Source organism: Rhynchophorus ferrugineus, unplaced genomic scaffold (genome assembly GCF_030347505.1).
Source record: "Rhynchophorus ferrugineus isolate W39M unplaced genomic scaffold, kcgeb_rfMv2 rfM1, whole genome shotgun sequence".
Classification (NCBI taxonomy): Eukaryota; Metazoa; Arthropoda; class Insecta; order Coleoptera; family Curculionidae; genus Rhynchophorus; species Rhynchophorus ferrugineus.
Window position 1 is genome coordinate 19,352,440 of NW_027472580.1, and position 23,930 is coordinate 19,376,369.

At 31.2% G+C, this 23,930-nt stretch overlaps 1 protein-coding gene and 1 non-coding gene across 3 annotated transcripts in view; one reads left to right on the forward strand and one right to left on the reverse strand.

The window, feature by feature from the left end:
• Nucleotides 1–1,879: 1,879 nt before the first annotated feature.
• Nucleotides 1,880–23,930, reverse strand: part of yellow-e — a 77,675-nt gene continuing 55,624 nt past the window's right edge. Inside the window, exons 1-7 of one of the 2 annotated variants that reach the window (XM_076403452.1) lie at nt 17,878–17,962; nt 16,762–16,909; nt 13,347–13,602; nt 10,980–11,202; nt 10,735–10,921; nt 2,730–2,924; nt 1,880–2,625 (exon numbers count right to left, since the gene is read on the reverse strand). In XM_076403452.1, coding sequence (XP_076259567.1) covers nt 2,418–2,625; nt 2,730–2,924; nt 10,735–10,921; nt 10,980–11,202; nt 13,347–13,602; nt 16,762–16,898 — 1,206 coding nt within the window. In that variant the 5' untranslated portion in view covers nt 16,899–16,909; nt 17,878–17,962 and the 3' untranslated portion in view covers nt 1,880–2,417. Of the gene's footprint in view, nt 2,626–2,729; nt 2,925–10,734; nt 10,922–10,979; nt 11,203–13,346; nt 13,603–16,761; nt 16,910–17,877; nt 17,963–23,930 lie in introns of those variants that run through there. The other variant, XM_076403443.1, reaches the window with a different exon arrangement.
• TRNAG-UCC (transfer RNA glycine (anticodon UCC)) lies at nt 17,160–17,231 on the forward strand. The gene has a single exon. It is a non-coding gene; the product is annotated as a tRNA-Gly (tRNA).

Sequence of the window (23,930 nt, forward strand, 5' to 3'; positions counted from 1 at the left end):
ATAAAAACTATTCCATGCGCATCCCAAAATACAGACACCATAACCTTGCCAACCGACTGTTGCGACTTCCTACGCTTTGGAACGTATTCATCGTATGCAGTCCACTCGGATGACTGTCGATTGAACTTCAGAGTGAAATAATGAAGTCATGTTTCATCCGTTGTCACATATCGACGCAAAAACTCGGGGTTATTGCGCTTGATCATTTTCAAACACTGCTATGAATCATCAACTCGTCGTTGTTTTTGGTAAAAAATGAACTCGCGCGGCACCCACTTTGCACAGAGTTCTCTCATACCCAAATATTCGTGAATGATATGATGTACACGTTCAGTTGATATCTTTACAGTGTCTGCTATTTCATTCAATTTCAATTTACGGTCATTCATTTTCTGGATTTTTTTAATATTCTCGTCGGTAACAATCTCTTTTGGGCGTCCACTGCGTTCACCGTCTTCGGTGCTCATTTCACCAAGTCTAAACTTAGCACACCAATCCTTGATCGTTGATTTTCCTGGGGCAGTGTCTGGAAACTCAGCTTCAAGCGAAGTTTTCAAAAAGCAATATTTTAAAGCTTGTGTCCAATTATATATATTGTCACTTGCCTGTTGTAATTTTCGTGAGGCTTCTTCATTATTGTCTTCGACAGCTATAATCGCAGTATCATCAGCAAATGTAACCATCATGATATTTCCCATTTGTGGTATATCATAAGTGTAAACTAGATAAAACATTGGTTCCAGTACACTTCCTTGTGGTACAAATGCTTTAGATACTTTTATTGTAGAGTAAGCTCCTTCTTGTTTGGCTCTAAACATTCTGGTTGTAATGTATGATTATAATAGTTCAGTGTGTTGTTTTGGTAGCATTTTCTGTAGTTTATTGACAAGGCCTTCATGTCAAACCTTATCGAAGGCTTGTGCTACATCTAAGAATATAGAATGTTACTAAATCGTAGTCTGATTGAAACATATGGATTTAATTCTAGTAGCGCCATCATACATAGGCCGGGGACTTTTCTGTGTTTGAATTGACCCGTTAATAATAAATCCATTTCAATAAAAAATTACAATTATAATTATAAAATAATAAATTGATTGTTAATTTATAAATATCATCTGTAATATGGATTATTTTACTAAAGAATCGTAAAAGGTGGATAATAGTCATTATAAAATAAAGTATATTGTATTATATAAAATTATTTGCTTTTTAATATATTATCAACATAATTTCTTGCCATTTATTTTATTATATTTTATCTCTCATGTAAAACTAACAATGTAATATTTATATCGACATATCTAAATACATGATAAATTTTAAATTTGACATAACTTGTGACAGTATAGCAAATAATAGTGTTGTGATTGGCCATTTAACAATAACAAGACACATTTTCACTATTACATTACTCCAACACCTCTACTGTTAAAGACAAATTTATTTCCAGTAATTTTATTTTCAACTTTCATATTTTTTTTCATATTTCATTTCAACTTTATATTTAACTTTCAGGAAAGTTGTTTTATTTCTAGTGAGTTTGCTTCCAGTTCAAATAGAGGTGCCCCTATGGGGTTCTTCAGTCATGAGATCATTAATAAAGTTTAGACAATAAATTGTTTTTTTTTAAGATGTATGTACATTATTTAAGAGTTTTTTTTCAAAAGTTACCTATACAACAATGTCTTTGCTAAACTTATAACGAAATAATATTCTCATAAAAAATAAAATCGCTCCAAACTTTGGTAATTCGTCATTGACTTTATTGTGTGTTGCCTTATATGGCAAAAAAAAGGAAAGCATTTTTAATCATTCAATAACATGTACCTCTTTAATATACTGCGAAATTATTACCATTATTTAATAAAACAACAAATTTACATTTTGTTATTTAATACTTGTGCTCATATTTACAATAATATCTAAAAAAATGTTTGTTGAAGATGTAATTGTATCTGCAAATATATAAAAATATATATTTTAGAAGTATCTATCAATCTGATATATATATAGTTATTATGTTAAAATGTCAAAAAACAGAATAAGCACAATTTAACACGGGTAATAATTCATAAAATTAAATCTATTTATTAACATATATTTATTTGATTTGATTATTTGCAATATTTACATATAATTTTAGATAAAATAAATAAAAAAATATTTTTATATATCTATAAACTTATGTATACGTGTAGTACGTAGGTAAAGTACTGTAATAAATATAGTATTTGCCAAAAGAGATAACAAAACTGGGAGTTGCTCTCAAAGGTTCGTGTGTTTTTGGTGATATGGCAAACAAAGTAATATTTTATCCTATTCGTAGTCTTTTGTAAATGATGTGTCCGTTCTATTGCTCGGGAAATATAATTGAGCAAATACATTATTACAACGTATATTGGTCAAGAATTATTTTACTTTTTGAAGTACAAGTTATTGCTGATGCTGTTGAAGGCCGGAGTTGAATTGAAACGAATTCGGATGATTCTCAGGTTGACTTCGTTGGGCGATACGGTTCTCTTAAAGAATTTTTGGAATCTGGTAGTCAGCAACCAGAGTTCGTTGTTTGTAAATCTGAGCTCCGAAGCAAACTGAAGCAGTTCTGGGTTATAAGCCAATAATCTAAAAAGAGAATAAAGTATATCATTATTTGGCTGAAAGAAATCATTAGTACGATAGTATCGCCAAAGATTTTTAATATTTCTTAAAAAATTATATGAACTTACTCTTGGCGATTGGTCAAAGGGTTCCATGATGCCACCGATGTTTCTGTCAATGGACTGAAGTATAAGGTGTCATCATTAGGATTTAAAGCCAGACCAAGTCCTTGGGATGATTTTTTGCCGGCAAGTACTACCGGAATATCCTCAAATTCTGCTGGTGGGCCTTTGGTCAAAGTAGCAGTTGGAATACTAAAGATTCTGCAAAATAATTGATTTCGAATAGATAAATTATCCGTAAAAAATTGGATAAATTTTTACTATATGTAGAACTATACATTAATGCATACTACATTAATACAAATACATTATTTTAATGAAATGTTGTTACACCTGTTAGTTCCTCAGTAAATCAAGCAAATGTTATTTTTCTGATATTTATAATGAGCTCATATAAATTTATGGCCCTTCTTTTAATGATTTTTAACTATACTTTTTAATTCCTTTTATAATTTTTAGATAACAAACTATGAATAGCATATTTCCATAAAATATTTTTATTTACTACTAATACACATAAAATGTCAACTGAATAGTTTGTCGAGAGACGTGATTTAGAGCACGTTCTGTAGATCCAATCATTAAAATAACCCGACGTAACTGTAGATACACAAACAAGCAAAAACTTTTCTTCTTATGGTGAGTACAGACTTGAACAAAGCGAACGTTCGGGGTCTGCGTGAAGATTCGGCGAATATCTCTCCGTTCGAGGTGATCGAAATCAACTCGTAGTTCGTTCAGTTCTTTTCGTAAAGTTTCGGTCCAAATCATTTGACGGATTTCATCGTTGTATCGGAGATGTGTGTTCTTTTTTATTTATAACCATACATTTCACAATGACATACCAAAATAAAATGTCTTGTGAATCATTTATCGATGGTACGTGTAGTGTTCCTTTCATAAAAAGTAATGTTTATTGTTAAGATAACATGTACCATCTAAGCATTCTTAAAAGAGTATCAAACTATTGTAAATATGGCCGGTAACATAATAAACAAAGTTATGATTAGGAAGAAAATACGAATAATATTTAAATTCAACTCTTTTGAAGATTATGGTAAGAATATGTAATAAAACTCTTATGTTTATATGACTTTAGTAATCTATATATAGATTCCTGAAGAGATTTCAAACATTTACAATTCTGTAACGATTACTAAATAATCCAAAATCATCAGAAGATATATTCCGTCCTAAGAAAAAAAAATGTATATGTGGAAATTTCACTATGAGGTGGACTTAATAAAACCATAAATTAAGAATATTACCTTTATTTGGTCGCACAAAATGTATAAGTGGAGTCATCAGGCAACTCATTTGTCAATGATAGAGACAATAATTATATAAATAGGTATGAATTTGTATTTACTGTATGGTGTATCATTATATTCTAGAAATTTCTTTACTATTTTGAAGGTCAGATATTTGTTAACCGGGTTTAAATTATGACATCTAAGTAGTACGAAAATAAAAAAGCTGACTAGTATAAGATGATTTGGATGGAAGAGTCAGTCATTGTAAGAGAATATTATGCTAGAATCTTTTCAAATTATAAAGTAAAATATAAACTTGCTAAAATGCAGATTTGAGACATATCTTGGAAGAAACGAAGGAGTAACACCTTGAAACCGCAGTGATATACATGCTGTCTAAAGAATAACATAAGTAAGTGACGCTTTTCTAAAATTAGAGTTTTTAATGAGTTTTATTTTATATTTTGGGTCGAAAATATGCTAATATTTCTGGAAAGAAGCTAATAACCGATTTTTGAGTATAGTGCAAATAATGAGTTGTATTTGAAATTGTATGCATTATTTTATCAATTAAATAAAATTAGTAGTAATTAGACATTATTGTATTTTTTCAACCTTTTCTCAATTGCTATTTCTAGTTTTTGCAGAACTTTCATATATGCCCCGAAGAATAATATAACGGGAAGTAGTGTTCCAACAACCCTTGGCAATCTTAAATTTTTATGTTAATTATTATTTTACATGAGATTATTGTTAGATATCTTTCGTCGCACCAGTTGTGAAATACTTTTTCCGTATTTTTTGACAAGTTTTGGTACTACGGAGATTATTAATAAATGTAATTCCCTTCAATAAAAATAAGAAAAACAGCTCATATTTCTGACACGTTTTTTTTGTAATCACCATTTGCAAAGTAGAAATCAAAGTTAAATATTATTTCAGATTTCATAACAGTGCTCTTGAATGTAAGATATAAACATTTTAATTTTAATTTTAATTTTTCATGTTTTTTATGAAGTTTTTATATAATTATATTTATTATTAATAATCATTAATAGATATAAAGCACTTAATTATCATTCAAAGGCATCTTTATAGTAATAATTAAATTACAAGGAAAAACAGGGTTATTTTCTCGAAGCCAAAACATGTCATTCATAATCCCATCAATTTTTTCGACGTTCGCTCAAATTTATTGGCCCGATCCGCGGCTACTAGAACTACGTTCTGTATGTCGCCAAGCGCCGAAAATCATGCTGCGAACACCGGAATTAAGCAAAGTACATGCGTATTACGACTTTGAACCAATTTTGAAACCTGTTCATCACGAATTCATGTTCCTCGAATTCAGGTCTGCGCATTGTCAATATTCGCACGAAATTCGCCCCGAATGCTCAGGTCTGTACCCACCATTAGAGAAGCAAACAAACAGCTGTTTTTAAATAGTTAAATCAATTAGTTCATTTAATTCAGTATCCATATGTGTTCAAATACCTTAGAATTATAATCTATGCAAACGCCGATATCATCTTCAATGAAACATGAATCATTATATTTTTCTGAATTTAACTGGTTAATTGTGAAACGATTTGTAATGGGGATATTTGAAACAAGAAACTGTCCGGTGTAACATTATACGTGAAACAATTTTCATTCACTCTATTTATTTATGGGACCTGTTCCAACACATCTCGCCGTTAGAATTCCTATTGCGGTTTTTCTAGATTAAACATTATATCTACCCTATCGTCTTACGAAGTTTCGTTTTCCATGTCAAAAGCACTTAATATCGAGAGTGTCCGTGCAATAAATACCTTGCAAGAACGTTCATTAAATACCGAGAAAACGTTGTCGGCGGTTAACCAACGCAGACTCACAAAAAATAGTAAACACTTGATACAGACGAACTTTTATTATGCACATAAATTAAGTAAGATTGTTGTTAGATGCATTTAAAAGTAATTGTCCAGTTGAAATGAACGATGGGTACATGAAATAATGATATATTCGACAAGTGTTAGTTATTAAAGATATATTATGCATTGATCATCTAAATTAACTATTTTCTTTCTTTTTGTGGCTTTGACGGGTGTCATTTCTCGACTATACAATAGTACGGTGTTGATATAAAGAAGTGTAAGAAAATACAGAACGGCATTGTTGAGGAATTGCATAAAGGGCACCTGATGACTCATTCGTTAATGGAGGCGGACTAATGGTATCGGGACCAGGCGATGGGAATGCTGACACGTACACTTTTTGGATACATAGGCCGGCGCCTTAACCAGTATACATTAAAAACCATCGTGGTTCGGAGATTCGGCTAGTTTCGGCCCTATTCGTAAATTCGTCGGCGCGATCTACTCGCCGCAAGCCGAAATGCTAAAAGTCGATGTTGCCAAATTTACAGCTAGGCTATTTGCGTTACGAATGTGTTTTATTTTAGAAAGATAATATATTTAATAAGACTTTCTGACATTAACTTTTATATTTTGTTTTGTAAAAAAGAATAATAGAGTTACACGAGTATTATAATAGAGTTAGAGAATAATAGTAGTTACGTTTTCTTAGTATTTAGTACCATATATAATCTTGCCCTTAGATTTGGCACCACTGCATGGTATTGTAAGCCAAGCGTTTCTCAAAAGAAATGGCGATGTAGACGATTGTTATGTAATCACCGTTGTAACACCTTGTATATTATCAAGATAGTAACCATTATAATGTTGAGTATTTGCATTTTATTTACCAAGAAATAAAAGTATTTCTTGCAAGGGATGGGGACAGATGTAAAGTGCATATATAAAATAATAAATTAATAAATAAATACAATTAAAAACATAAACAGTGGGGCCAAAAGTATAAATAGTGTATATACAATTGGACACAAAATGGATACAAACACAACTATAACGAAGTAGAGGTTCTATCCAGACAGCACCCATACCGAAGTGGTAATGGTTATTTGGTCAGTAACACTAAACTTAGCATAAGCTAGAATCTATGGCGAAAATCGATTTCTCGTAGAAATCCGGGGAGTCTTTCTGTATTTCCTTGTGTTAAGGCATTTCTAAAATTTTGTAGCCCATATTTAGTTCGAATCTGGGTAAGCCGTGAACAATCGTTCAGTATATGGTAGACTGAGACTGAAATAGGGGCACGGTGACGAATTCAGTTGAAATGAACGATGAGTACTTGAAAAGATGTTATATTCGTGTTAGTTACTAAACATGTAATATGCATTTATCGTCTGAATTAACTGTTTAAACGGTTTCGAAAAGAATTTATTATTAGGGCTATAAATTAATTTTAAAGGATTTATGACAGATTGTATTACTGTGTATTAAATCGCATCGGATACATTTCTAACCAACTTCATTAACTCAACTCACTTTTCTCTGGAAAAGATACTACTCCAACAATTTTGAATAATTCCGCGGAAATAATTTGCTTATCCTGGTTATGGTTTAGTATCAAATATTATACGCGGCTTGCCTGCAAGATATTCTATAAATATTGCGGGGTAGTATACTTGAAGGATATAACAACTACACAATGAGATTTGCGTTTTACAGGTTTTAAGATTGCCAATCGACAAAGTTTAGCAATAAGGAATTAGAAGAATTTATAGATAGTATATGAACTTAAGTGTTAACTAACTCACTCGCAGTGATACAAAATGTTGCTCGGTCAGGCTACCGCTTATCCCAGTTAAGAGCACGCAATTAACAGCTTATTAAGGTAGAAATTCGCATCAAAACCTGCTACCCCGTCCGAAAAAGCAACCATTTCACTAAAACCTTTCCTATAAATATTCTTAAATTGTAATTTATACAACAAGAAAAGATTATTCTGATAAATCTAAACTCTTGAGAAAACTTTGACGGCGATTAAGCAACACAGGCTGACAAAAAGTAGTATACACTGGATACAGAGCAATATTTATTATGTACATAAATTAGGTAAGATCCTTGTTAGATGCATTTAAAAGTAATTGTTGAGTTGAAATGAACGATGAGTACTTGAAAATATGTTATATTCGTGTTAGTTACTAAACATGTATTATGCATTTATCGTCTGAATTAACTGTTTGAACGGTTTCAAAAAGAATTTATTATTAGGGCTATAAATTAATTTTAAAGGATTTACGACAGATTGTATTACTGTGTATTAAATCGCATCGGGTACATTTCTAACCAACTTCATCAACTCAACTCAATTTTCTTTGGAAAAGATACTACTCCAACAATTTCGAATAGATCTGCGGTAAAAATTTGCTAATCCTGGTTATGGACTAGTATCAAATATTATACACGGTTTACCTGCAAGATGTCTATAAGTATTGCGGGGTAGTATACTTGAAGGATATGACAAGTACACAATGAGATTTGCGTTCTACAGATTTTAAAAGTGCCAATCGATAAAATCGAAAGTTTAGCAATATAGACTTGGAATAACTGATAGATAGCGTATGAACTTATCAGTGTAACTAACCCATCCGCCGTGATGCGAAATATTGCTCCGTTAGACTACCACTTATCCCAATTAAGAGCATACAATTGACAGGGTAGGAATTCATATCAAAACAAAAATCTGCTACACCACCGTCCAAAGCAGCCATTTCACTAAAACTATCTATGAATAATATGAAATTGTAGTTTCAGATTCAAGGACAATTCAATATATTTGTCAAAAACAAGAAGAAAAGATGGCTCAATAAAAATTAGTGAGCTTAATAAATCTGAGAATAAAGTTGAAACATACCAGTTATGTTTAAATAATGAATACAAGAAAGTCTTTCTTGTCTGTGTATATTTGGCTTTTCAATCATATATAATACTATATATTTCGATATATTATACAATTTTTAAAAGTTTTAAACCATTTTAATTCCATAATAGTTCCATATTCAACGTTATTCTTGCTATTTAACTAACCTATTAAATTAACTTAAATTTAACTTGCTTAATTTAACTTTATCAAAAGTATATTCTCAGATTTCTTAAGCACTAAATAAATTATTGTTCAAGCATGAGAACATATGTAAACATTACGATATATGTATTCTTTATAAAATTATTCTCTTTGATTTATTTCCACTTATATTGTCGATTTTGTCCTTTTTAACCTATATTTATATTACAAAAACTGAGGTGTTATGTTTATCATTAATTCTTGCTACATCATTTTTCCACAGCTTTTTACAATCTTTCTGATAACATACCCGTATTATGTTGATAAATGCACAATAGCTAAGCTGAGCTATATCGTGATGATGAACATGCAATATTTTAATTAAAATTCTTTAAAATCCTTCAATTGATGACGATAAATCTTATCTTTAAAAATTATAGTCTTATCATTTTTTCAACACCACTCATAATATACTGCCAAAAGCTTAGCTAACAAAAAAGTGGCCGATATCTTCCTTTAAGATCGGCCTGAGTGACTCCTATTTTCTCTTGTACTGTATTTTGCTATTGATATTCTTCTTGGGCATTGCTTTTAAGGAGGATAAAAATCAATCATCGATTCTTTTTCGCACCTCTTCAGCATTTTGAAACTATATAGTTTAGTTTAGGATAGTTTTGAGTCTGTTACTCAATATTGCTGCTCTATTTTGTGATACTATGTTGTTCAATATTTTCAATTGGTATTGATAGACATCTGTAATTAGAGTTTCATTTGATTATAACAGCTTGTAATACTTTGACGATCCTGGAATATGCACAGCAAAACTGTATGATGTCGATGTAGATGGTAGGAGAATATACAACTAATCAACAACTTTTTGCATTTAGATTTATTGCAGTAATTATATTGTTGGAAACTCTACTACTACTCTTGTTCATCCGAAACATTGAAAAAACGATGTTGAAAGGGTTCGATATGGCGTTTCCGGTTCGTTGCTACCACATGAAGCAATTTACCTTTCTTTTGGATATCTCCTATCGCACGTAAACTGGAAACAGTTCTTTCATCAACTGCTAAGCTACCTAAAGTTATTTAATCGTTTTCGATGAGCCTTCGCCCCACAAGTCTTGCTATTCGTCTTCTACCTTTTTTTGGTTCTTCAATCATTCTTGATTATTGGTAACAAAATTGGAACTTTTAAATGGTTATAATAAAAACCAACAATAGGAATATGATTTGTTCAGATTATAACGTTCGTTTTTTTACTTATACCATGTTTTGGAAAGAAATAAGGCGCTAATAACTGCGAGTTAAATATTAGTCGTACCATATAACAATTAAAACAAATCGACAGGATAAAATCATCACGTTATATATTTTACTATTTAAAATATTTCAGGTTGTACAAAACCTAGGATTGCTTACGCATATGGGATTTAACAACATGTATTCCGCACATAATAGTGAAAGATCTTGATCTTATTTTACAGAAGATCATAAAGAACAAGAAAGTCGATTTTCTATAAAAACATGTTTGAAAAAGTTTTAAATTATATCAATATTAATCTAGTTTATGTCTCGTTTTGAGAGATATTTTTATGAATACACACTATAACAATGGGAACAGTAATCAATCAAATCTCAGGTCTGCGTGGCTAAACATATTGTTATGTTAAATGTTGCTTTCATAGTAAATTACTACCGGTTAATAACAGAATATGGAATCAGGTTCATCTTAAAAGAGATGAGGAGATAGACAAAGAACCATTGGCGTATCAATAAATTATTTTAACGCCTAATAGTTTAAGAAAATAACCAATATCAATTATTCCATTAATACCAACCTGTCGGTAGCTAATGGCTGGAAGAATAAAGTGGCCAGTTTAGGAGAATGAGCTAATCCTACAACACCGTCTGGCAAAGTAAAACTTTCGTCAGTAATGGTGTACGTGGCAAAGTTGGGATCTGGGAACATGCTCGGATGTGAGACTCTCCACATGGTACCTCTCAAGCCGTCGAATACCAAAATTCCTAAAAATTATTGATGTCAAATATATTGAACGCAGTATTGTTACAGTGCCAATTCTACCGGCAGTGACGGTATCGGCAACGTAGACAAATGCAGAGTCACATGTTCCTTGAACGCTTTCATCGATGATCAGATTTGCCAACAGTGAAGATGGTCTGAGGACTTGTCGGGGAAAATCAATCCTACGAACCACTTGGTTGGTCTTTAAGTCGAACACCATAAGTTTTGGGTTACAGATTCTTTGGAAGTCGTCAATGGAAGTCATAATACCAGCGTCCAAAACCTGTAATACAATACATATTTAGTTAAAAAGAAACAAACAATAGATGACGCCACCTAATAGTTCTTAATTACAGGTCAATTGGAAAATCCCCGGTCTGCCATAGTAAAACAAATTTTTTAGGAAAATTAGTTGTTTTATTCAATATAATTCAACTTTTCGATACCATTTTTGTAGTACAATTTCTCCTTTACTTCAAAATAAGCCTCAGCTTCGGCGATCTCCTCTTCATTCGACGAACATTTCTTTCCAGCGAGCATTCTTTTGAGATCTGAGAACAGGAAATAGTCTCTGGCGGCCAGATTTGGAGAATACGTTGGCTGAGGAAGCAATTCGAAGCCCAATTTATGGGTTTTTGCCATCGTTTTCACTGACTTGTGACACGGTGCATTGTTTGCTTTCTTTTCTTGAAATGCGGCCGTTTATCGGCGATTTCCCTTCAAACGGTCCAATAACGCTATGTAATAGTCGCTGTTGATGATCCTTCCTTTTTCAAGGTAGTCAATAAAATTTATTTCATGCGCATTCCAAAATACAGACGCCATAACCTTGCCAGCCGACTGAGCATCGTGTGCGGGTGCATCGAGTGCAATCCATTCGGATGACTGTCAATTGGACTTCGGAGTGAAATGGTGGGGCCAGGGTTCATCCTTTGTCACATATCGACACAAAAACTCGGTTTTATTTTTTTTATTTATATTTTAATAATTTTATATATTTAAAAGAAAGTGCTGCTTCACCAAGACAATGCACCGTGCCACAGGTCAGTGAAAACAAAGGCACAATTCGATGAATTGGCCTTCGAATTGCTTTCTCATGCACCGTATTCTCCAGATCTGACCCCCAGCGACTATTTCCTGTTCTCAGATCTCAAAAGAATGCTCGCTGGGAAGACATTTTCGTCGAATGAAGAGGTGATCGACGAGACTGGTGCCTATTTTGGAACAAAGGACAAATCGTACTACAAAAATGGTATCGAAAAGTTGGAGGGTCGCTATAATTAATGTATCACCTTTGAGGGGAATTATATTGAATAAAAAAAACTAATTTTACCAAAAACATGTGCTTTACTCTGGTAGGCCGGGGACTTTTCAATTAACCTGTTATTAACGGGTAATAACATTTAATTTTATTTCCTATTTCTTAGTCCACTAAGTGATGTTATTAACAGCTGTAATCTATTTATAAACGTCTCATTTGCCCAATCGTGCAATAGTTTATGGAATGCTTTAAATATATCTAAACAAACTACACCCATAATGCGATGTACTTGATTACACCGAAGTTTTATTAATACTGATATTTTTTTTTAGTTTTATAACTCTATGATTTCTTTCATATGAATTATTATTAATAGACCTTATCGCTATTTTAGTTACCCACTCTCCATTTTCTATACATATCTCTGGGTTTTAGTATTTTGATGTTATTTTTATGAATCCAGATCTTAATTTGGATATTACGACACAGATAATTCTGTTAACCTCCTCTAAGTGCTAATATTTTGAGAATTATCAGAAATTAAATAAGATCCAGATAAGGAAACACTATAAATATGTTATAGCTTTGTGATTTTTTTTATATTATGTTTACACTATAAGCGAATGAAAGTATGAATTCTCCCACTAAGAGTTGATTTGAACTTTTCCTTTGTTCATTTCTCGAAATCGTATTAATTCACTAAAAAATATCGATATTTTTGGCCAATATATCGACATATCGATATTTTTATAGTCGATATTTTTCGATATTTTCTCAAAATAAATTAAATATAATTTTCAATAAATCTTATTCTTAACTTGGTACTTAACTTTAAAGCTTGCGTGAATTTTGATACTTATTTTTAAAGGTCCATCAAAAATTTCACTATTTTTTTTTAAATATTTAGGAAATATGTAAATTTTATTAGGCTAATATTACATTATTTTTATTTTTTCTTAATAATATCGATATATTTTTTGTGAAACTTCGTTGAATATCGTTATATTGTTACAAAAAATATATCGATATTTTTCATCTCCGACATATTGATATATCGATATTTTTTTAAAATATCGATATAACGAAATATCGATATTTTTTCGGTGGTCAACAAAATTGTAGATATATTTATGTATTTATGTAAAAATTCATTTAAAGTTACATACCCACAGTCTGTTACAAGAATCGACTCTCATTCTATAGACCGACACTAATCCAGCGCAAGTGGTTTCGTTATCTAGTCCCAAGCCGGCTCCATGATAAGACCAATCCGGATAGGGCTGCGGCTGTGGACTGGAACCGGCAGGTGTATTACGGGGAATAGTTGCCAGGGTTGCTGGGATGCCGGCTCTTAAACGGGGCATGGCAATAAATATACGGTCATCTGTCAGTTCCAGTCCGGTAAAAATCGTATTTTCTGGCCTGAAAGTAAAACAAATATAGTTAATTTTGAATTTTAAAATCAGTTTCAATATACCAAAAACTTAAACCTTTAAGAATATGATCTTAAGAGGATTTTTCAAAATTTAAATTATTTTTGGAGATAAATACATTCTTCTATCGTATTAAAAATTGAAAGTCTAACATTTTTTTCGCTAAATTGCGACTGCTTAGAAAAACAGGCATTTTTGCCATTTTTTTAAATTTCCGATTTTACAAATAGTAAATATCTAAATTTTATTAAAGCACTTATTTAGTTACATTCTGTATAGTATATTTAAATTAGGCATTAAAATATAAGATATTTTAGAAATAAAAATGGAAGCAAGCACTCAAAATATTTAAAAAAATAAATTATCTTTTATTTTTATTGATTTTGTTATATGATGGAACCATATATATGAACCATGAATATCAATGTTTCTTTTGTTGAAAGAAAGTTTCTTATTTGTACACCTACTAATCAAGAAACTGTTAATGATTTATGTATATGTATCCTCTGTAAATAATTATGTAAAATGTTATTGACAATAAAAAATTGTAACTAGTATTTTTAACGTTCATGTTAACTATTGGCATCAAAGGGCTTATACACTATCACTACCCTTTTACCTAGATATTGCAATTCCTCATCTTATCATTATTTTGATTGGAAAAAATATTGTTTGTCAAAGTTATAAAATTTGTTGGTTTTTAAACTTTTCAACTCTCTCTAATATTTAACTTTATATTATTATCTTAATCTTATCTGTTATCTTAATATTAATCTATTTTATATTAATCTATTACCTTAATTTTTAACTATCTTTAATATAACTATCTTAATATAATCAAGGTCCATCAAAATTAATTTAGAAAAAACGTATGTATTAATGTGTCTTGTTGATTCGAAGAATAGGCCTCAAAATTGCTACTATCACATGTATCTGATATTCGCTGATGATAGTTCTATACTTGCTGATAGAAATATTGAGACTTCAAGGATTCTTCTTGATATAACTATAATTAATTGAGACTTAATGAAGAAAATATCAATGTAATGAGAACCGACAGATCGCTCGTTTTTGTAAACCTCAAAAGGATCTAGTTACTACAAGAATAGGTCAAGTATTCTGAGATCAGTAATAGAGAAAAAAAATAGCGTACAGAATGTGACAATTAGGAGGAATCAGTCCAGAGACCTATAATAAAGATTATGTAACATTTAATTTAACATAATACAATTAATTTGATAATATAATTAGAGTGATAATTTTAGTATTTTTTTCCCTAAACTCACCTATACTTTATTATTTATTATATATATATATATATATATATATATATATATATATATATATATATATATATATATATATTATTTGAAATTGAGAGCGAGAAGTGAGTTATTGGAATTACTAAATTCTTTGAAATTGAGAGCGAGAAGTGAGTTATTGGAATTACTAAATATATATATATATATATATATATGTATATATATATTATAATTTTATAGTAACTCTCTTTTGATTTAAAAATGTTACTATGTTTTCCTATTTATTCTTCTAACTATTAATTAACCTCAATTATGCACTTTATTTCTATTTTTTTTGGCATGAAATTTTTTTATTTTTTTTTGGCCGGGTAGGTGAATCCTGTTACGGATACCTGGTCGGGAAGACCCGCAGGAATAGGCGAGTTGGACTGGTTTTGGATGTGGGGACTGCCTCTGAGCTACCCACTAAACCCCACTGTATCAGTTGATAAAATGACCCTAACTGATACTTCTTACTGTTAGTAAGGAGGGTGTCCGTAACCGGTAACACCATTAAGAGGCACAAGGGCCAGGCAAGGACGTGGCGGCGTTATCACACCACGCAGCTTGCGGGATATAAGTTAATCGCTCGCCGGAGAAGATTGAGACAAATTGGAGTTAGAGCATGACCGGGTAGTGTCGGCTATGATAGAATAAGTCTACGAAGAGCCGAATGAGTTATTGGCCTAAATTTTTGACAAGCTCGTTAATACATCTATTGTCCGAGTGACGAAGAGTGAAGAAATATCTCGAGTAGTACTCGGATATAAAATCGTGAACTTGGGGCACGTCTGTTTCTCTATGAATTTGTTTGTTCCTGACGAACCAGGGGGCATTGATTATTCTCCTGAGAATTTTATTTTGAAAAACTTGAAGACCTTCCACTTGGCTAGGTGAGACGTATTTTAGATAGACACTGGATCCGTATAGAAGGACTGATCGAATCAGCATCTTGTACAGGAGAGATTTTATAGAGAGAGAAAGCCTGCTGACCCGGCTGATAAGCGGGAACAGGAATTTAACAATACCTTGGCCTTTATGGAGGGACTCTTGAATGTGGGAATTCCACCTAAATTTGCGATCGAAGATAAGACCGAGATAGGTGGCTTCTTCTGACCATGGGATTTCGGCGTTCCCGATTTAAAGACGCGAAATGCTCGGTGCAAAACGCTTCTTGTGGAAGAAGATGGCCTGTAGCGCTGTGTACTTTAGCCAGAATCAATCTACCCACTATTTTACATTCAAAAATGAAGCCTTTCATTTTCCTAATAAAATGGACACAATTTTTTCATTTTGACCATTTCTTTAGACCTAAGCTATGTATCTAATTAGAGTATATTTAGGGAACGTTTTTAATAAATTTTATGATACGGTCAATGTTAAATGTTTCAATTTAATTATTTTAGTTCCAACATTCTCAGTAAATTTCTCAGACTGGGTAGAATCTGAATCCCTATATACTGTGAAGAAGAAACTCAAAAATGTGAGGCATTGCGATTATGTTCAAAATCTTATAAAACCATGAATTCGTGTCATTTTGTTAGGGATGTTCTTGATTCCCAAAGCAGCTATTAACTACTATTTGTACTTGAGATATGCTTTACAGATTTCACATTTTTTTATTTGATGCATTTCCATTTTTGCAGACATAGCTTCCGGCAATGGTCCATATACCTTTCCATAATCTCATAGAAGGTTAACATATTATACCAAGGTCAGAATTCATTGATTTCAAAATTATCTAGTTATTTCTTATGGTATACATAAATTATAAAATTGTATTAAACCATATTAACTTAAGAATGTAATAAGTATTAATAACATATTTTATTATATCATTTATTTACCTGAATCCTTGAGAGCTGAAACCACGTGGTGGTGTGAACTGCAAAAAATTCCATTGGTTTATGACGTCCAATTGCAATCCCGAGACGCTCCATGAACTGAGGGCTAATAAAAATAGAGATGCCGCTAAAGTTCTCATCGTTCACAAACCTGCAAAAGAAAAAATAGGATCAAGAACAAGAAAAATATGATCGACTTGAGCTCGATTTAACCTTTTAGCTTTGGAAGTCATGATTTATAATTTATACCGTCCCTGATATTTATCATTTTTCAAATAGTTAAAGAAAATAAGCACTAAAATGCATATTAATAATCTTTTGTATGGTGAAAGTATAGGCAACATAAAATAACTTTAATTAGACAATGGGTTTATCAAGACTGCTAGGATAAATTTGAACGTGCGATGGTGGTGTAATGGTTAGCATAGTTGCCTTCCAAGCAGTTGATCCGGGTTCGATTCCCGGCCATCGCAGGAATTTTTTTCTTAATTTAAAATAATTTCATGTTTCCATCTTGTTTGCTACATTAATATTTAATTAAAATTGAAGTAAGAATAATTGTTTCAAAAACAAACTTCACAAAACATGTGAGTAAAAAATGTCATTTGTTTTTACAAAAAGACGCAATACAAATGTTAAATTTATAGAAAGAATATTTTTAGACACGTACATTAAATCATCAATATTTATTTTAATCCATCTAACAGTATTTAAGGAAAAGATATTAATGTTTCTGCTGGTATAACCCCTTAATATAAACGGTAAAATATGCTTTAATTTTAAAACTAAAACTGATAAAAATATCACATTATAACATGTGTCTTCGTGTTGAAATCTGGAGAAAGTTGATTGATATCAGTGGAAAACTATATGTTCACTTTCTACCTAACTCTACGCAATATCTTCTGCAATCATATAAAAAACACACTTTTTTTAAATGTTGCGTACACCCACTTGATGAATGATTTGAAAAATGATCCGGTTGACACAGACATTAATTATAGATGTATAACGAATGGTTAAAACCTCTTAAAATAACTAATAAATCACGACGATGAAATATGATATAATTAAAAGGAAAACGAAATCTCAATGAAAATGTCACTTGATACAACCCACCGTACAATGTCATCCGGTTTTTACTCGACTTTTGTAACAACGTAATAAACAAGGGCGCGGTCTCAGATGTAAGGTCGACAGAGATCAAAGACTGGATTTACGAAACTGCGAAAGAATTCTCTAAGATAAATAACGTCGAATCAAAAGAATTTGTAGAAAAAATCGACCTTCAGATCGAAATTATATTACACGTTTGTTTTCTATGAGTAAACAATGGACGATATGGTATTTCTACTATAATGACAATACAGTTTTCGTAAAAATCTATATTTTGTAAATGTGATTATTAAAAATATTCTTTGTTTTGTTGTGCCTTTAAACCATACTTTATTTCTCAAGTCCTAACATATAAACAGGTGAGCTATCCAAACAATACTTGTGAAGAGTTAAGGAAAGCTAATTTCCCTAATATTATCATTAATAAGTAATCAATATCAAGTATTCGAAAACGTTGAAAAAGAACATCTGATTGAACAAATCCACATTTATACAGCGATTAAAATAGCTAAATTTGAGTAAAGCAATGGCAACTGACTGATGCAAAAAATCATGATCACAATATCACAACTTGAAGACATTTTAATGAAAAAATACGAAAAGATGATGGAAACAAAAATATACATATTTTTTCTGCTTATTATATTTAAATGCTCTTTTTACCTAATCCTTATCAATACCGGGAAGATTCTGTTTGTGAAATGTTTACTGGCTCGTCATTCCCAACATTATCCTGATGTTTATCTGCAGTATCTCTCTCTCTCTCTCTCTCTCTCTCTCTCTCTCTATATATATATATATATATATATATATATATATATATATATATATATATATTAATTAGATATTAATTATTATTAATTAGAATTAAATCGATATGTCTTAAAAATAAAGTTGAAGCAAAAACTTGGCTTGATGCCGAGTTTCCGGACACTACCCCAGGAAAAATTAACCTTCAAGTATTGGTATGCTAAGTTTAGATGGGGTGAAATGAGCACCGAAGACGGTGAACGCAGTGGACGCCCAAAAGAGGTTGTTACCGACGAACACCTTTTAAAAATACACAAAATGAATTTGAATGACCGTAAATTGAAATTGAATGAATAAGAGACACTCTAAAGATACTACCTGAACGTGTACATCATATGATTCACGAATATTTGGGTATGTGCAAAGTGGGTGCCGCGTGAGCTCACATTTGACCAAAAACAACGACGAGTGAATGATTCGGAGCAGTGTTTGAAGATGATCAAGCGTAATAAACCCGAGTTTCTGCGTCGATATGTGACAATGGATGAAACATCGCTCTATCATTTTACTCCGAAGTCCAATCGACAGTCATTCGAGTGGACTGCGCACGATGAACCTGCTCCGAAGCGTGGGAAAACGCAATAATCGGCTGGCAAGCTTATGGCGTCTGTATTTTGGGATATCCATGGAATAGTTTTCATTGGCTACCTCGAAAAAAGAAGGACCATCAACCAAGACTACTACATAACGTTATTAGACCGTTCGAAGGACGAAATCGTCGAAAAACGGGCGCATTTGAAAAATAAAGTGCTGCTTCACCAAAACAATGCACCATGTCAGTGAATACGATGGCAAAAATCCAAGAATTGGGCTTCGAATTGCTTCCTCATCCACCGTATTCTCCAGATCTGCCCCCCAGTGACTATTTCCTGTTCTCAGACCACGAAAGAATGCTTGCTGGGAAGAAGTTTTCGTCGAATGAAGATGTGATCGCCGAACTGAGGCCTATTTTGAAGCAAAGGACAAATCGTACTACAGAAATGATATCGAAAAGTTGGAGGGTCGCTGTAATCAGAGTACCGCCCTTGAAGGGAATTATGTTGAATAAAACAAAACTTTTCAATTGACCTGTTAGCTAAATTTGAGTAAAGCGATAGCAACTGATTGAAACATTACCACAATATCACTATTTGAAGACATTTTAATGAAAAAATAAGAAAACATGATGGAAATAAAAAATATACCTATTTTTTCTGCTTGTTATATTTAAATGCTTTTTTTACCTAATCCTTATCAATACTGGGAAGATTCTGTTTGTGAAATGTTTACTGTCTCGTTATTCACAACCCCATCCTGATGTTCATCTGCAGTATCTACATAAATCCTATGAACATTTATATATTTGTTCATAATATTAAGACCATTTATGTATTTTCACTTTTATTATATTTTTTATCTTATAGCATATTACGGCAATATATACGGTAAGTAAATTGAGCAGTAGTTGCCTCATAAGCCACAACAAAAATACATATTTTTACTTGATTTTATCCGATCATTAGTTAAATTATCAATATCAATATTAAAACCGATTATGCAACATCATACATCATGTTAATGCCTCCTAACCAAAGTTAGCTAATTGCTTATTTGAAACTGCAACTTACATGCGCATTAACAGCGTCGGTATCTTTTATGAGTTTAATAATGTCGTAAAACAGAGTTAATCGATGTAACATTGAAATATATCATATATTATAGGTATATGTAGTTTATTGAATGTTATTAGAGCAAAGAAATCATGGGAACTAACAAAATTACCTCCAATTAGTCAAGATCTATTGATATTGACCTGTTAGCTAAATTTCAGTAAAGCGATAGCAACTGATTGAAACAAACAAACATTACCACAATATCACTATTTGAAGTCATTTTAATGAAGAACTACGAAAACATGATGTAAATAAAAAATATACCTATTTTTTCTGCGTTTTATATTTAAATGCTCTTTTTACCTAATTTTTATCAATACTGGGAAGATTCTGTTTGTGAAATGTTTACTGTCTCGTTATTCACAACACTATCCTGATGTTCATCTGCAGTATCTACATAAGTCCTATGAATATTTATATATTTATTCATAAGATTAAGACCATTTTTGTATTTTCACTTTTATTACATTTTTTATCTTATGGCATATTACGGCAATATATACGGTAAGCAAATTGCGCAGTAGTTGCTTCATAAGCCACAACAAAAATATATATTTTTACTTGATTTTATCCCATCACTAGTTAAATTATCAATATCAATATTAAAACCGATTATGCAACATCATACACCATGTTAATGCCTCGTAACCAAAGTTAGCTAATTGCTTATTTGAAACTGCAACTTACATGCGCATTAACGGCGTCGGTATCTTTTATGAGTTTAATAATGTCGTAAAACAGAGTTAATCGATGTAACATTGAAATATATCATATATTATAGGTATATGTAGCTTATTGAATGTTATTAGAGCAAAGAAATCATGGGAACTAACAAAATTACCTCCAATTAGTCAAGATCTATTGATAAATAATGAAAATGTTGGATAATATTTCGAGTATACGATTGTTATTTTTATTTCAACTTTTTTTCACATTTATTAGCAATATTCTTTCTCAATACATGCTCTAAGAATAAGAACCTTGTTCCAGTTTCCTAGTTATCATGCAACCTGCTCCTGGTGAGGCTCTTTCGTCTTGAATCTTCTCCACTCTAGATACAGATTATCAGATTCCTAATTTTTCTCATTCCTATCAATTTATGGCGATTACACCGCTTTCATTTCATCACATTGTTGAACTTTTTTTATTTCTTCTTGCGTTCTATCTTTTTCATTTGTTATTTGTTTGTAGTCTGGCATCGTTATCGTAATCTTCCCTTCCCAGTTAGCTCACATTAATTGATTTTTGAATATTTATCTCTTGTCCTTATATAATTGTATTTTAATTATAGAGGTATTTTCTTCCAAATTTTGGCATTTTTAATACTACTTCTAAGTTTATTTTATTTTTACTAAAAGCCTAGAGATGTTGAACAGCATGTCAAATGACCGAGAAAAAGGGATTCACATAGTTACTGATGACAAAAATGATTCTGAGACATCCTCAAGGGGAAAAAATTATTGGCCTACGCAAAAGTCAAGTATTCATGATGCTATAGTCTTGTATACATATGTAATGTAACAAATTCAAAGTACTTCACTACGAATTACCAAAATCAGAGACGAAGACATGACAGAATCACGCCATAGTTTGGCTTGTATATCAAAAACAGAACGGCCGGTATATCAAGGAAGGTATGACAATGTAATCTTAATATAATAACGTCTGTCCGCAGATAGCTTAAGAGGCTAACACTTTGTTATCTAGAAATGTTAAACTGGAACATGCCCCACCCACCATATTCTACAGATCTTGCAACTACGGATTACCATCTATTTCAATAAATGTATTGGCTGAACAGCAGTTCTGTTTTTTAAAAGATTCTTGGATCGTCTCCCAAGAAAACCAATTTTATCGAGGCAAAATCCGCCGGTTACATGAAAAAGTGACGGCGATATTGACTCGAGTAAGTATGTACCAGTTTTCTTGTAATAAAATTAATAATTTAAAGGACTCTAGGCAAATACTTACATATATATATATATATATATATATATATATATATATATATATATATATATATGTAAGTGTATATATATACGATAAACTTGTACTTTTAGTAACATTAAAAAAATTTTGTATATAAATATACCAGCAAACTTTTATAAAATAAAGAATTAATATAAACACTAAATAAAAATTATCTCCTTAATCTTATTCCAATAAACTAACAATGGAATTTGATACCATAAAAAAACCTTGGGACAATGATAGTAGTCTTAGATGTTAGATCCAGTCCATACAGAGAATAAAATACAATTTAATAAAGATTTATATGCACTTTTAGGTAACTCTAAGCCATCTATCAAAATGACGATTTTTATTTTTATATAATATGTTAATCCTACTCTTTTGTATACTATGAATTATTTCAGTAAATTGTTAATTAATTATATTGTAATATATGTTTGGTGTTGAAAACAATATCAATTTAATTGTATCTGTTAAATATTTAACGATTGCACATGTATAATAAAAGCCATTCATTAATATTTAATTAAAAAATAAGGGTGCAGTGACATTGTAGGAGAAGTTTTTTAAAAAATTGGTGTATCGTAATGTTTATTTATACTACGTGGGAAATAATGAAATAGAATGGTTGTTTCTGTTATTTTTATGTGTAAACTATATACTATCTGTTAACCTATTCACTATCAAATTAGATTAATTCTTTCCAGTGTTTTTTCTATTTTTTTTGTCTTTGGTAAATTTGTCGACATATTTAAAGTAACTGTTGGAGCTATTTTTAAGGCTGCCGGATAAGGCGAACGTTGAAATGAATTATGTTGTATGTATAGCTTTATTTTGTTTCTATTTTCGTCATAGTTTTGAATTTCTATTAAATTTGTTACGAAATTGTAAAATTGAGCGAACTTCATGAATAATATTTGTACAATCACCTTTGAAATCAGCTGTTAGATATTCTATGAATAATACAATTTTCAGAGACATTATAAACTCTATAGAATTCCGATTTTATGTTATCTTATTATTGACACGAAACAATGCTTTTTCTCCTGTACTAGACTACCCATTTATAGCGTTTATACTGCTAAATTTCTGGCATTTGGACAAGAGTACTTTAAAAATTCATTATAGAATCATTATTAAAATTTTACATTTCAATCAGCTGTCGAATCCATTTAAACATATTTAGAAACTTATGCTGAAGCTGCTGCTTCATTATATATACCTGCTGTTTGTTTTTGTTTCAACGATTTAAAAGTTGTAGTTTTGATATCACTACCCCGTCTTGGTGAACTAAATCAATTCGGAGACAAACCAGATACCTAGACAAGCATATTGTCATCACAGTAGCCGTTTAAAAAATATTTCAAAACTGTAAATTTTAATAAAAAATGCAAAAAATAAGGTAGGGAAATAAATTTATTAGGTATGATAGGTATAGTACATCAGCATATATATTAATATTAAATAAGAGGTATTAAATAACGGTAATAAATGAAATAATATAAATATTCATTTGGTAATAATAAATAATGAATGTATCAGTTGTCATTCAGTTTTCATAATAAAGAACTTTTACGGTAATTTTATAGTAATGTAATAAAATAGGGAGCGGTTGTAGATATG